Source organism: Epithele typhae (assembly GCF_022376455.1).
Source record: "Epithele typhae strain CBS 203.58 chromosome Unknown BXZ73scaffold_48, whole genome shotgun sequence".
Classification (NCBI taxonomy): Eukaryota; Fungi; Basidiomycota; class Agaricomycetes; order Polyporales; family Epitheliaceae; genus Epithele; species Epithele typhae.
In genome coordinates this window covers 1-14,449 of record NW_025954239.1, presented here as the reverse complement: position 1 = coordinate 14,449, position 14,449 = coordinate 1, and the positions used below count along the sequence as shown (strand labels likewise).

The 14,449-nt window shown below is 56.9% G+C and overlaps 6 protein-coding genes across 6 annotated transcripts; 3 read left to right on the top strand and 3 right to left on the bottom strand.

The window, feature by feature from the left end:
• Nucleotides 1-197: 197 nt before the first annotated feature.
• Nucleotides 198-2,633, top strand: BXZ73DRAFT_51387 (MFS general substrate transporter; the record flags this gene model as incomplete). Its single annotated transcript, XM_048020621.1, has 13 exons — nt 198-497; nt 554-614; nt 670-794; nt 848-955; nt 1,008-1,116; nt 1,167-1,231; nt 1,283-1,361; nt 1,417-1,570; nt 1,623-1,659; nt 1,713-1,896; nt 1,982-2,123; nt 2,180-2,211; nt 2,353-2,633. 13 exons carry the CDS (start codon nt 198-200, stop codon nt 2,631-2,633), a joined length of 1,677 nt encoding a protein of 558 aa, XP_047874996.1.
• Nucleotides 2,634-5,697: 3,064 nt separating this feature from the next.
• On the top strand, nt 5,698-6,213 carry BXZ73DRAFT_20405 (uncharacterized protein; the record flags this gene model as incomplete). Its single annotated transcript, XM_048017602.1, has 3 exons — nt 5,698-5,733; nt 5,790-6,035; nt 6,082-6,213. Coding segments are annotated over 3 exons (414 nt in total), but the record flags the coding sequence as incomplete, so codon positions are not given.
• Nucleotides 6,214-7,008: 795 nt separating this feature from the next.
• Nucleotides 7,009-7,980, bottom strand: BXZ73DRAFT_104105 (uncharacterized protein; the record flags this gene model as incomplete). The annotated part of the gene is made up of 3 exons (XM_048015796.1): nt 7,009-7,450; nt 7,501-7,623; nt 7,685-7,980. The coding sequence occupies 3 exons, from the start codon at nt 7,978-7,980 to the stop codon at nt 7,009-7,011; spliced, it is 861 nt and encodes a 286-aa protein (XP_047874994.1).
• Nucleotides 7,981-8,504: 524 nt separating this feature from the next.
• Nucleotides 8,505-9,745, top strand: BXZ73DRAFT_104104 (uncharacterized protein; the record flags this gene model as incomplete). The annotated part of the gene is made up of 5 exons (XM_048015795.1): nt 8,505-8,923; nt 8,997-9,022; nt 9,075-9,393; nt 9,455-9,605; nt 9,686-9,745. 5 exons carry the CDS (start codon nt 8,505-8,507, stop codon nt 9,743-9,745), a joined length of 975 nt encoding a protein of 324 aa, XP_047874993.1.
• A 749-nt stretch (nt 9,746-10,494) lies between these two features.
• Nucleotides 10,495-11,280, bottom strand: BXZ73DRAFT_79685 (uncharacterized protein; the record flags this gene model as incomplete). Its single annotated transcript, XM_048023142.1, has 3 exons — nt 10,495-10,532; nt 10,589-11,138; nt 11,191-11,280. The coding sequence occupies 3 exons, from the start codon at nt 11,278-11,280 to the stop codon at nt 10,495-10,497; spliced, it is 678 nt and encodes a 225-aa protein (XP_047874992.1).
• Nucleotides 11,281-12,630: 1,350 nt separating this feature from the next.
• BXZ73DRAFT_104102 (uncharacterized protein) lies at nt 12,631-13,387 on the bottom strand (the record flags this gene model as incomplete). The annotated part of the gene is made up of 3 exons (XM_048015794.1): nt 12,631-12,668; nt 12,725-13,274; nt 13,328-13,387. The coding sequence occupies 3 exons, from the start codon at nt 13,385-13,387 to the stop codon at nt 12,631-12,633; spliced, it is 648 nt and encodes a 215-aa protein (XP_047874991.1).
• Nucleotides 13,388-14,449: the final 1,062 nt, after the last annotated feature.

Sequence of the window (14,449 nt, the reverse complement as noted above, 5' to 3'; positions counted from 1 at the left end):
CGAAACTGCCCCTCTTGGGCAAATTCCCGTGCTTTCGCGGATGCGAGTGCGAGATTGTGGCAGGCACAATCATCTCCAAGGCCTGCACGATAGAACATGTGCCCATATATACCGAACCAGTCCAACGCACTTCGTCTCCCCTCCTCCGCCTTCCCCGAGCATCCCCAGACTTGCCCGCGGCAAGTTGCCCACGACCCATGTCCGAGGCGCCGCCCGACAAGGCCGCCCGTACGTATCATCTCTCGACGCTGTGCAGTCCACCTTCGCTTACGCGCGACCCTTACCGCCTGCAGGCGAGCTTCAAGGCTCGATCGAAATGCGCTCCGGTGAGCACCTCCGCGGGCGCTGGGTGCCTGGCGCACGCGCGCGCTGTGGCGCTGCCCGCTGAGACTGACGTCCTCGAGCCAGCCAAAGAGAGCACGGTCGAAGCGCAGCCGGTGGACGGACCGCAGGAGTATCGGCTATACAAGCGGCGATGGATAGGCCTGGTTGCCCTCGTACGTCCATTCTTCTTCCTATATATGCGCGTCTTCGAACCCTGCACGATGACCAGGTCCTCTTGAACATCGTTTCCGGCCTTCTCCTGGTCTGGTTTGGTCCAATTGCCAATGATGGTATGTCCTTGTGCCCAACATCAGCGTGACAGTCCCTCACGTCCCGCTCTCCAAGTCGTCGATGAGTTTGGCTTCACCCTTGACGAAGTCAACTGGCTCGGTAACGTCATCAACCTGATATACCTCCCTTGCGCATTCGTCCTTCCCTACCTCTACGGCCGATTGGGCATTCGCGGCACCGTCAGTCCTATTCCTTCCATTGCCCTCCCACACCCACACTTACCCCATCTCAGGCCTACATTGGTGCTGTCCTCTTCGTACTTTCAGCCTGGGTTCGCTACGCAGGAACAGCGAAATCTCTGTCTGTGCGAAGCTCATATGCCCTCATCCTCATCGGTCAGGTGAGTACTGTGTAATGTCGAGAGATATGTGCCCATGCCCATTCTTCCTCAGCTCATTGCAGGCTTCACCCTCCCCATCTTCCAAATCATTGTCCCGAGTTACTCTGAACGATGGTTCGACCTAAAAGGTCGCACGACTGCTACGATGGTCATGAGTTTAGGTGAGGTGCACACTATTGTACAGGGTGTTAGCCAACTAATCTGGGTTTAGCTAATCCTGTTGGTAATGCTCTCGGTCAACTTATACCTCCGCTCGTCGGCAGCCCGCGTACTGGGGTAAGTAGATATGACTTTGATTTCCGTAATTTTGCGCTCACGCCGATTTAGCTCCTTGTGATGGCCATAATCTTTACCGTTGCCGCGCCGATCGTCTTCTTCGTCGGCGAACGACCGCCTATACCACCCAGTCAGTCCCGGCTTCCCAGCCTCCCATTTTGTTCGCTCACACTGCGTCTGTTCAGCATTTGCCGGTTCACATACCTATGCACCGACAATCACTGACCTGGGGAACGCCATGCTCGGCAAGACTCCTAGCGATCGACACCTGTACATGACGCCTCGACAACGCTTGGACTTCGGTGCTATCGTCATCCTTTTCGGCGTCCTTGTCGGAGTGTACGTTGGGTTTCCTCGGGCAGACCCCTTCTGCAACTGACTTTATTGGCAGTGTCAACGCGTTCGGTATCTTGACCGGCCAGCAGCTGGTACGCTCCTTGTTCGTTCGTCATCTTTATCTCCAGAGGCTGATTGTCCATAGGAACCATACGGATACTCGTCTGACGATGCCGGTATCATGGGCGCTGTTCTCCTCCTCGCCGGTCTCCTTGGCGCGGCAATCACCTCCCCCCTCTTCGACCGCGTTCTGACGCACCACCTGGCACTCTCGGCTAAAGTCTGCCTGCCCATCATGGCAGCGTGCTGGCTGTCGCTCATTTGGGAAAGTACGTCGATTCCCGTTCCTTGCCATCCACTTCTGCGGATCCGGCCCCTCTCGCTGGAATGGGATATTTACTGCCTTTGACGCAGTCAAGCCGAACAACACCACTTCGCTCTACATCATCCTCGTCATCCTCGGTGCGACAAGCCTGACGCTCCTGCCCGTGGTGCTCGAGCTCGCAGTAGAGCTGACGCGGAACGCCGAGGGAAGCTCTGCCGTCCTGTGGTTCTCGTACGCGCCTCGCCCCTCCTGCGCTCTCATACTCTGACGCGCGTGGGTTCTTCCAGGGCCAACCTATGCAGCCTCGCCTTCGTCCTCAGTGCGTCTTTTCTCCAAACCTCTTCGCGCCCCCACACTGATTTGCCCGCCCCTTCTTCCCCTGCACCATCCCACACCGCCGCGCGCCCCATCGCCGCCCCATCGCCGTCCGTGCGTCTCCATGCGACCCCCGCCTGCGCAGTCGAGGGTGCGCTGCGCGCCGGCACGGACGCGTCCCCGCCGCAGAACATGCACCGCGCGATCGTCTTCCAGGGCGCGGTCGTCGCCTCCGCCCTCGCGCTCGTCTACCTCGTCGAGGGCAAGCAGACGCGCCGCGCCGCGGACGAGCAGGCGCGCGACGGCGCCGCTGCGGAGCGCGTCGCCGTCACCGTCGCTGTCGTCGACGCGGGCGCGGACGTCGAGAGCGGCGAGGTCTCGCCCGGGACGTCGGACGCCACCGATGTCAAGGTGAAGGCGCAGTAGGCCCGAAGACGGACTGTGGGTTCTGTCGCCGTGGCTATACCCTGGGGTTCCCGTGTGCTAGTGTGCTTTAGCTTTAGGGCACTGAGCCACCGCATGGGCCATCGTGGGTGTGGCAGCGGGGCTCCATGTGGACGTTGGCACAATGCTTCCGGCGAAGGCGGGAGGCGTGAGTTGCGTGCCGCTGGTGCGTTGTTGTACTGATGTCTTGGTGATGTCGCTGTCCTTGTACTGTCTTCTGTTCATAGTGTACTATAGCCGCCACCGAGGTTCTAATGTCATCGACTGTTGCCTCTGTTTCGAACCTTGTTGTCTCCGCGGATGCTTTCACGAAGGGCAGTGCAATAACGTTAGACTCTCTCCACCTGCGCCTCGCCCCCTCTGCCTCGCCCCCCTCCGCTCTCGCCCGCATTCCTCTCGTTCGCGCGAGCACGTTCTAGCCACGCGGGCGCGACGCCGCGTCCCCGCCGTCTTGTCCCCCTCCGATGTGTCCCATCCTCCCCCCTGCTGACCACATTCTCAATACCCAATCTGTGCCGAGGACGTCCACATGGCTCGGAGCTCTCATTACGGGGCCGCGACGAGCCACCCCGCTATGACTTGCTAGTGCCGCTGTGCAGTATATCGTGTACGTACTTTGAAGTGGAACGAAAGCATTTCCATCTGCCTGCACAGTGGTGACTTGCGCATATGCTGGTGGTAGTTCAGACAAGTCTGTATCCTAGCACACAGCTATGTTCGACTTCTACTTGATCAACGAATACATAGTGCTAAACATCACAAGTGCTCGTAAGCAATACACACCCATCCGAGCGCCGGCAGGGGGCATGCCCGTCTGACAACTGAGATGATGAGGCACATCGGCGTGCTTTCGGGGATGACGGCGCCGTATATCTCGAAGACCGAGATGAGGTTCGGAAGTGGATCTATGTACAGAAAGCGACAGAGGCTCACCGGTCTCTCACCGGTTCAAGAACTTGTTGCCGTCCCGGTCGCAGTGGAAGACAGTGCCGGCGTGCTCGGTCATCTCCGTGAACCCGTGGATCACCGCACGCCGGTTGACTTCCGGATCTTCGTTGGGGTTGAGAAGATGGATGAGGAGATCCCTTGACACCCCATCGATTGTCGCAAAGAATACCTCGGCGTCTTCGTTACCCACAGAGGTAGAGCTGCGGCGCCCAAGGTCCACCTCCGGACAACCGTCGCGTGGGGGAGTATTGATGATCCGAGGGATGCCGAGGGCACCATCGCCCACCACAGCGAAGAAGGCGGCGGGGAGCTTCACGAGCACATCGATCAGCACGGGAAGAGCCTTCTGACAAGCGATTCTGTCTTTTGCTGCCTGAGCTCTCTACAAAGTAGGTAGTGAGCGTGCCATAAGGACCGCCGTGTTATTGAGTGCAACAGACTTACTAGGGAGGGCTGAGGTGGAGCAAACATTTCAGTGAAATGGGAGTGACGAGCGAAGCAGAATTCAGTGGATTCGTGTCTTCGACCAGACCCATGACAGCGGCCCTCGCCTCACGATAACCGTCAGGGCCGGAAGGTCGCAATAAACGTGCGCGGTATCTCCAAATCAGTAGCTTCACAGATAATCGGAGAAATGCTTGACCCAGAGACGGCCGTCACCCCAGGTATGGTGAGGTGCGAACCAAGTCAGCTAAATAGCACTTCAGATCATACGACGCTGCATCTCCTGCAAGAACAACCAGCTGCGTAGCGACGTGCCCGTCAAGCTATGCACAAGCAAGACGTTGGGACTCGGCTGTGAAAACGCGTGGTCGAGCGGCTTGCAAGGTCCGGCGTGTCCATGCACCGTAACTGCCTGCCGTCTCCGTGCCTGGCAGAAACAAGGCCAAACTAATCGTGAGCGAGTGATACCAGAAGAAGGATTGAAACTAGTAAAAACACTGGTAACATTCTGCCACTGCCCGTGCAATTTGAAGTTTATCTCATCCGTTGTACGGGAAGACGCACCATCGACGTACGGGCAATGGGTCCCTGGCCAGAGGTCAATAGCATCTATGGATGCAACAGTCGCACGGGGATGACAGAATATACGGGCGTCCAGATATCGGACGGCGAAGCACGCAGGGGTAATACACGACACAGGAAAATGGCATAAGGTAGTGATTATACGGGTCTGAACAACTCCGAGGAGAAGTGGCGCAGAAGGGTAGATGCCCGGGAGTGCAGAAAACAAAAACAACGAACCTCTACTGAGCACCCAGAGCACCGCGTAGTCGTCGAAAGCCAAGGTGGCATGCCCGACGCCCGCCCTAGGAGTATTTAATAGGGTGTTATGTGTTCGTGTCCAGTTGTGTCAGCTCCTGGCCGTCTTCATGAGCTTGCCTCAGGCCAGAGATGCACGGGGCGGGGCGATGGACAGGAGAACGAAGACAAGGACATGGTGGAAGTCGGGATGAAGGCAGGGAGAGTCAGCCATCGACGCTACGGCGTGGGCTCGTCCGCGGCCGGGATCCCTGCCGTGCCGGTCCGATGCCAGCAGAGCCACGCCTTCTTTCCTGCACACACCTCGTTCTTCGTCCATAGAAAACGCTTGACACTATGATCAACCTGGATGGCCCCGACTATGATGAGCGCATCGCGGATGGAGAAGCGCCGCCCCGATGGGTCTCGGATCATCCTGAACTTAAGAACGACGACATGGTCTTCCGGTTTCACAGACGAAAGGTAAGTCTGTGGTCAGCTCTTCGCAGTATACCTTGCTAATAACACCTCCATTTCAGCATCGAGTCTTTCTCTTCGAACACATACATTCAGGGTGCTGTTATTATGTCAAGCTCCCCCGAGACAGCATTGTATCTCGGGAAGCAGATATCTACGAATACTTACAACAAGATCCCGCCTCCTCCAACTACATCCTGCCATGCGTCAAGCTCGTTGGTGAGAAGCCCTTCCTCGTTACTCCAGAGGCCGGCAACTGGGAGTATTGGTCGTATCGAAAGCGACCGTTGAGCCATTATTTGACGGCCCTTTCCCGCATAATCAAGGTACACTACGTTGTGTCATAACTCCCCTGACAGCCGAGCTGATTGCGTAGATTATTGCGTATTTGCACAGCCGTCATGTCGTTCATCTGGTTAGTCTGCGACAAACGCGCACATCAACAACAGTACTTGCTCACACTGATGTCAGGATCTCTCGGATTCCAATATGGTGTGGGCCCCCGAGACGAACACCTTCTTCGGGAAGGAAGTCAAGGCAGAATATCCGTACCCGATAGACTTCGAGTTCTCGCAGCGGTTGGAGTTGGGTCCGGGCGTCCAGCCTGCCATCGAACTTCCGCCCTCGGCCATTAAGAAACCGAGGGGAATCACACATCTCGACCCTTACTCATGGGATGTTTACTGCCTAGGATGGCTCCTCCAATGGACGATTTCAGTACGTACTGCCAGGATGGTGCTTCGATTTGGGTTGTCGTTGACAGAAGTCCCAGTCGAGATACCTTCACCATACTCCACCCTGGTTGTTAAGACGCTACGTGCAATGGATCATCGGCGAAGAGCGCGGGTGCGCAGGCGTTTGTCGTTGTCGCCCGACCGCGAGACAAGCGCACCAAGTGCTGACGCTCATGCGTATATGCGTTGGAGTTTACGAATCCGTCGGTTCATTCTGGACCTCCTTCGGCGGAGTATGGGGTCGGCTGTTCTATCGACGGTGGTGGTCGCTGAATGCCAAGGTGTAGTCACCCGTGGCTAAGATACCCTGTGCTCATCGCGGGCTTGATTTCGTACCTGCTTCACTTTGTCATAAGTATTGATGGTTCGAAACGCCATGTGAAACGTAGAAATAGATTCCAGCCGTCGACGTCATGACGAAAAGATGTGAAAGTATATGCCAATTGTACATTCGTCCGGGAGTTGTACCATACAGCGCCTTTCCACGAGTCCCGCCAGCTCTCCTCATTATCACTGCGGGCTGGTAACCAGAATCCGCTATTAGAGTAGAGAGGATGGAAGGTCTTCGGGGAACCGGGGACGAGACACGGGTATGCCGCCGTCCCGATGTCTGGGCTCTGGTGAGGGTGCGAGGGCGAGTGCGAGTGTCCCGGGGAGGGTGGCCGAAGTGGATGCTGCTTAGAACACCAAGCATTTGGACGAGCTCATAGAGCTCTTGCAAGCCCTGCATGCGGCCGTCTCCCGCGCGCGCGGCGGACGTGACCGCGAAAAGGAAGACCTGGTGTCGGGGGAGCTGAATGGAAGAGATGTGTTTCCTGGCGTCCATAATCGTCGGCGACGAGGTCACATTAATATATGTACTTATGTACTTCAAGGTGCTGGCAGGGCCAGTATGTTCCAATATGGCGAGAGAGAGAAGACGTTCCAACCACAGCCGGGGAACGCCTGAGCAACACCTAATCATCAGACCTGTACTCATCCAGCCCCTCTACTACCAAGCTCTCGGCCAGGAGCCACGTCATGGCATCTGTGTCCATGGGAATAACGCCATTGCAGTCGTCGTACTTGATCCAGAACTCGGTCGGACGGCCCGAGGTCTGAGTGAACGACTGCAGCTTCCAGACGCCACCGGCAGTTTCGTCATGACATTCGAACCGCATGTCGATCAAAGGCGACGGCCGCTTGACGAGATCCTTGACCTCTTTGGATGTGAGCGGAGACGGTGGGTGCATGGCGACCGGCTGAGGGGGAGAACTCGACGGTGGAGTACAGCTGAGCATGCGTTGTGGGCTGGGCGGGGTCTGTGGAGGAAGGTGTGGCGCGGCACGTTCGTCTGGTGGCGGGGGCCAGTCGCCGGACAGGATCCGTTCGCGGTTTGCTCGAACCCATTCAGTCGAGCTGCGATGTGTCAACAGTACGCAGTACCTCGTCAGGCAGGAGACACTTACATTCTATGCCCTCGCGTCGTTATCTTGGCGACTACTCCATCGAAACGACAGTAGGGAATGACGAGCTTGAACTCAAGAAAAACCATGATCGCGGACATGGCGATGTGCCAGCGGAGCACACGGCTGGACGTGCGTCAACGACGAACATACGGAATCAACGAGTTTGATAGTGAAATGTACACACTCTGCAGTGGTCATGGCCGCTCCTTTGGCCGTCAGCCTCGCGATATCGGCGTCGACGAGGGCAAGGTACCTGTCCGGGTCTCCGTCTGGCCCCCCCACGAGCTGGACTGGGCCCAAGTCGGGTTCAGCTCGGGTTGCGTAGAGCTCGTCCCTCGCCTGCTGTCTCCCGATAGGATCCTTTTTGTTGACTAGGCCGTCCTCGTTGTAAATCTTGGAGTACGACACATATTTCTGCGAGAGAGCTTCACACTCCTCCTCGGAGGGAGGGAACGCAGCAGGAGTCTGATCGTAGACCATGTCAAGAATGATCGTCAGTGGCCCAGGCCCAGGCCCAACGCGGAACGCGGGGGTGTGCGCCGATGGGCGTCTGCGCAGGGGTCCTCCTCCTCCTCCGAACGTCATGCTCCAGGTCCAGAAGGTCTCCTTCGCCAGTCCACCAGTACCCTGGCCGGTCGCCAGCAGAAGCAGCGCGGGCTCGTTACACCCCCGGAGCCTTACAATTCCATTGCCATCGGTGGCGGTGAGCAGCGTTTGTTTTTGGGCTCATTGGACGCAACCAACGCGAACGCCGTGCAGCTTGGTTTCCGGGTGCGTCATTTGTATCTGCATGGCCTGCCTTGTTCAACATCTCCGTAGACGGCCTGCATTGCGAAGCGCGGCGCCTTCAGTAGAACGTGCCTCAACGCGGGCTGCATTCCCTCAAAAGTGATACTCAACGGTTCGCGCATGTGCCACCGGGCCCAGCACACATGAAGCGGTTCGGAATTACAGTGAGTGTCGTTTGGCGCGGCTTTTGCATATCCCCCTCCCAATGATTCGCCATGATATCCTGTCAAGTTCCCGAGGTCGACCTCTTTCTTTCTTTCATGCTCATGCGAGCGGTCACTGGCTTAGTGAAGGGTACCAAGACCCTTTCCAAGCAAAACAAGGTCGACTACATCAAGGGTGCCGGCTCGTTCGTCTCCACCACGAAGATCGCCGCCACGCTCAACGAGGGGGCGAGGGCAAGAACATCATCATTGCCACTAATTCCAAGGTCGCACCTTCCCCCGGCAGCGTCATCACCATCGACGAGAAGCAGATTGTCTCTTTTGCTGGCGTGCTCTCCTCAAGGACGTCCCCAGGAAGACAGTCGTCATTGGCGGTGGTATCATTGGTCTGGGGAGCGTCTGGGTGCGCAGATCACTGGTGTCGAGTTCCTTGGTGGTATCAACGGTGCGGGTATCGACGAGGAGATTGCGTACGTCTCTCTTACTCTGACCCTTTTACTCGTGCTCACTTCTAGCACAAGGTCCCAAGTTCATGTTGAACAGATTCTGTCCGCTGAGAAGCGCGAAGGGTAGCAGGGAGGAAGAGGTACGTCGCCAATATTCTGTCTTGCGCGTTCGCAGTGCACATCCTCCCCTCCTTCGCAGCGGACGTCGTCCTTGTCACCGTCGGTTGCCGCCCGTACACCGATGGTCCTAATCTCGTCGCCGGCGGTGTCGAGGTCGACAGGAAGGGTCGCGTCGTGATCGATGGCCAGTTCAGCACCTCCGTCAAGGGCATCCGCTGCATTGGTGACGTCACCTTTGGGCCCATGCTCGTGCGCGAGGCCGAGGAGGGCATCGCCGCCATCGAGCACCTCTCCAAGGGCCATGGGCACGCCAATTACGACGCGGTCGTGTGGGTGGGCAAGACCGAGAAGGAGCTCAAGGCGGACGGCGTCAAGTACTACAAGGCCGGCAAGTTCCCCTTCGCCGGGAACCCACGTGTGAAGACGAACCGAAAGCATCGTCAAGTTCGTCACCAAGGCGGGGACGGGCTGGATTCTGGATGTTCGTGTCATTAGCCCCAACGCGGACGAGATGATTGTGGAGGGCGCGCTCGCGCCCCAGTACGGTGCGAGTGCGGAGGACGTCGCGCGGACGACGCACGCTCACGTGAGTCCAGTTATTCTTCTGTTTTCTTGCGGTACGGTGCGGGACGGGACGAGGCTTACTGCCGATATGTTGTCCTGCAGCCCACGTCCTCGGTGGCCTTCATGAGGCGGCGATGGCGACAGGCGCCCACTTCTGATTAGAGTCGTCCTTCATCGGTGTTAGGATCGCGAATCTACGCTATTCAAATACTATTCACCAGACGTGTCTGCACGCTCAAGCAGCGTCTCGCCTGTCCCAGTTCCTTGCTCGAAGTACTCTACCCTTCCAGTCCCACCGTCGACACTGATCCGCCGCCACGACGCCTCGTAATATCAGTGATCAGAGCACAACTGGTCGTGCCCTTCATAATCCCATTCACCGTATGCTCGGGATTTCACGAAGCCGCGTCGTTCGTCTGGACTTTGCTATGAGGGACGGGTCGCGAGAAAATCTTGTTGTACCCCGCGGAGCGCCATGCCTTCAAGTTGTCACGTAGAACTAGTGTGTACGGCGTCAGGTGGCAGGTTGTGGTTGCGTACGAGGGACGCCGTGGTGTTCGATCATGGTGTGGGGGCGGCAGGGCGGCGGCCGATCACGCCGAGCACTGAAGGTAATTATGTCAATCTCCCCCGAAGCAGTGACATGCTTGTGGTCGGCGAGGTAGACATGCAAGCGACGCGCCCATTCGAGCAGTGTGTGCAGGGACCGCCGCTAGTACGTGTTTCACACTGAAACCCACGGTTGAAGGGCGAGTTGAATAGGCTTGGCTCGCAACGAAAAATAATATTGCAGTCCGATTGGCACAGGAATCAATCTCCGAGCATGACAGAAGGCCAAGGCCCACTGACAGCTCGGACACGTGGAAGAGAACAGGGCGGCGATGCTGTACACACAAGGCGTGACTGGCTCATTAGTCGGAGGGGTAGACGATCTTCTCGTTAGGGACACCTGAATGTCGATCTCATTGAGCAAACCATATGAACGACGAAAGCAACGACACCCACCCGGAAGCGACCTGATACGCCGCCAATACCGCTGCACTATATCGATGTACCACATCGGATCCTCGTCACCCATCTCAAGCACTTCCCGCAGTTTGAGGGTGTACTCCGGTGGGATCACGTCCTGGTAGTTGGACCCGATCTGTATCCCCCGTATCGCACTGCCATTCTTGTCGACCAGGAGTACATAAAGTTCGAGGCAGTCCACGTATTTGCTCGGCAGCTCGATAAGATCCACCAGGGCCGTGAGGAGCTTCCCGTCTTGGAGCGTGAAATTGAAACTGCCGATCTTCGTCTTCGGACTGGGGTTCCCGGGGAATTCGAAATAACCGTAGTACTCTGGCGGAAGCGTTGGTTTGTCGGAAGGCCGGTCGACCAATGTAATGGACTTCGGGAACCTCTCTGACATGATGCGCTTCAGGTGGTCGTTGTCGATGATCCAGGCGTATCGGAACAATGGAGGTCTGTACAAAGCGATGTTTTGAGGAGAGCGAAGGAGCGGAATGAATTCGCTGTCTTTCAGCGGTTGCATGGCATAGATATGTTCATCCTCCTAAGCAAGTCGATGTGACTGGATGCAAACACTGAAAAACAGTAGTACGCACCTCTTCCGTACCCTCGTACGCAAGGCCGTCCGCCGGGGCGAAGGGGATATGGGGTTGTATGAAGAGAGGCGAAAAATATTTGTTCGACATTTGGCCTTGTACTCGGAGCCGCCGTCACATTAATGAGAGCCCAGTGGCGGCTCTCGGCGGCCCGGCTCGCGTGGCCCGACTGCAGTCTGCCGCACTGGGCTCGTCGCCCTCGGGCTTCTGACTTGTCTCCTCTGGTCGCTCACAACCTCTCGCTGCACTTCCATCTACCCGGCTCAGGTCAAGCCGACTCTAGTGGCGTCGTCACCCCCACTCGCCTCCATCTCCAACCGCTGCCGATGTGGCCTCGCTAAAGTCCACGGATGCGCCGAGTCTTTCGGCCACATTCGCCACTAACACGCCCGCTGTGAAGGATTCAGCCCTGGGTCCCGAGGAGTCTTCGGTGCTGAATTTTTCTGTATACGAGAACAGGCTGCGGTCCTGCGTCGTCGCGTCCAACACCTCCAACCCCGGATCTTCAAGATTGACGCACGTTCTGGTAGGAGGAGCTTCTCACCATCGAGGACGAGTGTGTCTACAGTGAAAAGCAGATAGCCGCTATGCTCAAGATGTTGGAGGACGGGCACAGGCATTGCGTAGGGCGTGAGTGTTGTTCGGGGTGGCAGGTGCGTTGCGGTATGCATTCGATTTGCTGCCCAATCCGACAGGAGCTTAGGCTTCACCAGGCTGGTACATGATCCTCTTGTCGAAGCAATCCGTTGTTGCATTCATAGGTGGACGCTCGGTCTACCAGTTCAAAAGCACCCGCGTCCTCCCCATCGCGTTCAAGCACTGCGTAGAGAAGCCGGGAGCAACGTCTGAGCATCTTCGAGCAGGTAGACGTGTCGAGAATTTTCTACTTCAGGCCCCCCACCAGTTCGCTGTGCCTTTCTGTTGTAGACACTGAGCTCATACACGCGGCTTTGGCACGTTCAGTTACGCGTATGATCTCACTTCGACGCTTCAACGTAACCGAAGTGTAGCAGTTGGACTGCGGTCCCGACCCTGCGCGTTGACGGTCCATCAATAACCGTTTTGTGTGTACCCACTGCAGTGTCGCGCGCGACCAGACTCCATTGTCGAATAGATCGCGTTGGCTGGTGCCGCTCAGCCATGGACATGTCTGTCAAGCTAGTGAGCGGGTCAGACGCACTCTTTGCTGGAAGCCGATCGAACGGTGTGCAGAACCAACCGTGTTTGGACGCGTCGTGTGCGACTCTCATTGTGCGACGGTCTCGACACCATGCGGGTGCCCGATACCTCTAACGACGAGGTGCGTGTTGCGAATACAGCCGCCCAGTGATGAGTGGGCAAGGAAATGTCGCCAAGGAAGTGAAGACTGGTTCTAGCTACATTATTAGATGCCAGAGCGAGGAGACATAATACAGCACCGGCGTGACAGCGACTACATCATTAGTCGGAGGGGTAAACGATCTTCTTGTTAGGGAGACCTGAATGTCGATCTCATTGAATAAAAGATATGAACGACGAAAGCAAAGACACCCACCTGGAAGCGACCTGATACGCCGCCAATACCGCTGCGTTATATCGATGTACCACATCGGGTCCTCGTCGCCCACCTCAAGCAGTTCCCGCAGTTTGAGGGCGTATTCCGGTGGGATCACGTCCTGGTAGTTGGACCCTATCTGCATCCCCTGTATCGCACTTCCATTCTTGTCGACTAGGAGTACGTATTCGAGGTGATCCACATAGTCACTAGGCAGCTTGGTGGATTCAACCAAGCCCTCGATGAGCCCGCCGTCTTGGAGTGTAAGAGTGAAACTGCCGATCTTTGTCTTCGGACTCGGGTTCTCGCTGAATTCGAAGTAATTGTAGTACTCTGGCGGAAGAGTGGGTTTGTCCTGGGAAGGACGGTCGACCAATGTAATAAACTTTGGGAACTTCTCTGACATGGTGCGCTTCAGATGGTCGTCGTCTATGATCCAGGCGTATCGAAACATCGGGGGTCTGTACATGACGTCGGTACTAGGATGGCGGAGGATCGGATTGAATTCGCTGTCCTTCAACGGTTGCATGGCATAGATATGTTCATCCTCCTATTCAAATCAATGTGAGTAAGTGCACAACACCGAAAGACGGTAGTACGCACCTCTTCCGTACCCTTGTACGCAAGGCCGTCCGCCGGGGCGAAGGGGATATGGGGTTGCATGAAGAGAGGTGAGAACGATCTGTTCGACATTTGTGATACAATCCAAATGCGAAGCTATAGGCACGACTCAAGCGGATGCTGGGCAAGGGATGGTAAGCTGCATCGCTTCGGTGCGCCTTCCTGTATACGTGGCAGCTGGTGTTACCACGTGGTGACAATGAGCCTGGTCTGCAGGCTCCGAATCTGCCGTTTAGAATACTGCTCATCGCTCGGTCCTCAGGCCTCAGCCTTATATTACCTGGTATCACTAGTTTGACTGAGGCGAGGACAACGCTTGTGCGAATAGACATCAGTCGCCGTGTGCTTTAGCAATGTGAAAGTACATGATTGTGCACCTGTACTATAGAGCGTCTTTCCACCAGTCCTGCTAGCTTTCCTCATTATATATAGCACCGTACGGGCTGGTCCCCAATTAGTATTCGCCAGCCTCATCCGCATGCCACAGCAAGCACGCACCTCGCTCCGTCCTATGGCCGCGCATCCCCAGGAACGGCAGATAAACGTGCCTCGGTCCTTCGGCGCAAAACGTCAGCGGAGACGAGCGGCTGAGTTTGAGCCGCATGACACGCCCTACGCCGGCCTGCTTCTTTTGCACCCCTGCTCTGTCCTCGGGCGTCCCGTGTTCCAGACGAATCCTTGCGCTCTCACCGCGTCGACGCACGCATGGTGTTTTTGGCGGCCAAGCCTTCCGAGCACGAACGTGCGAAGCAAGCCACCTGCGCCGTCTCTTCCCCACTTCGGTTTAAAAGCGAGGGGCGGGATGTCTGATCGGCGTCCAACCCCTAGTCAGTCGCGACCAACGCCTTTGTTCCACGTGTCGCGCACTTCGCAAACGATCTCCAAACATCCAAGAACAGGACCTCATGCAGTACTGGACGAGCTTCCTCCGCGGCGCGGCACTCGCAGTGCTGATCTCGACCGCGGCGGCGCAGACCAAGGTCGTGCTGACCAACGATGACGGGTGGGCGGTCGCGCAGGTCCGCGCGCAGTTTGACTCCCTCACCTCGGCGGGTTTCAACGTGAGTGAGAGCCAGCGCTCTAACCGACGTCACTGACTCTCAC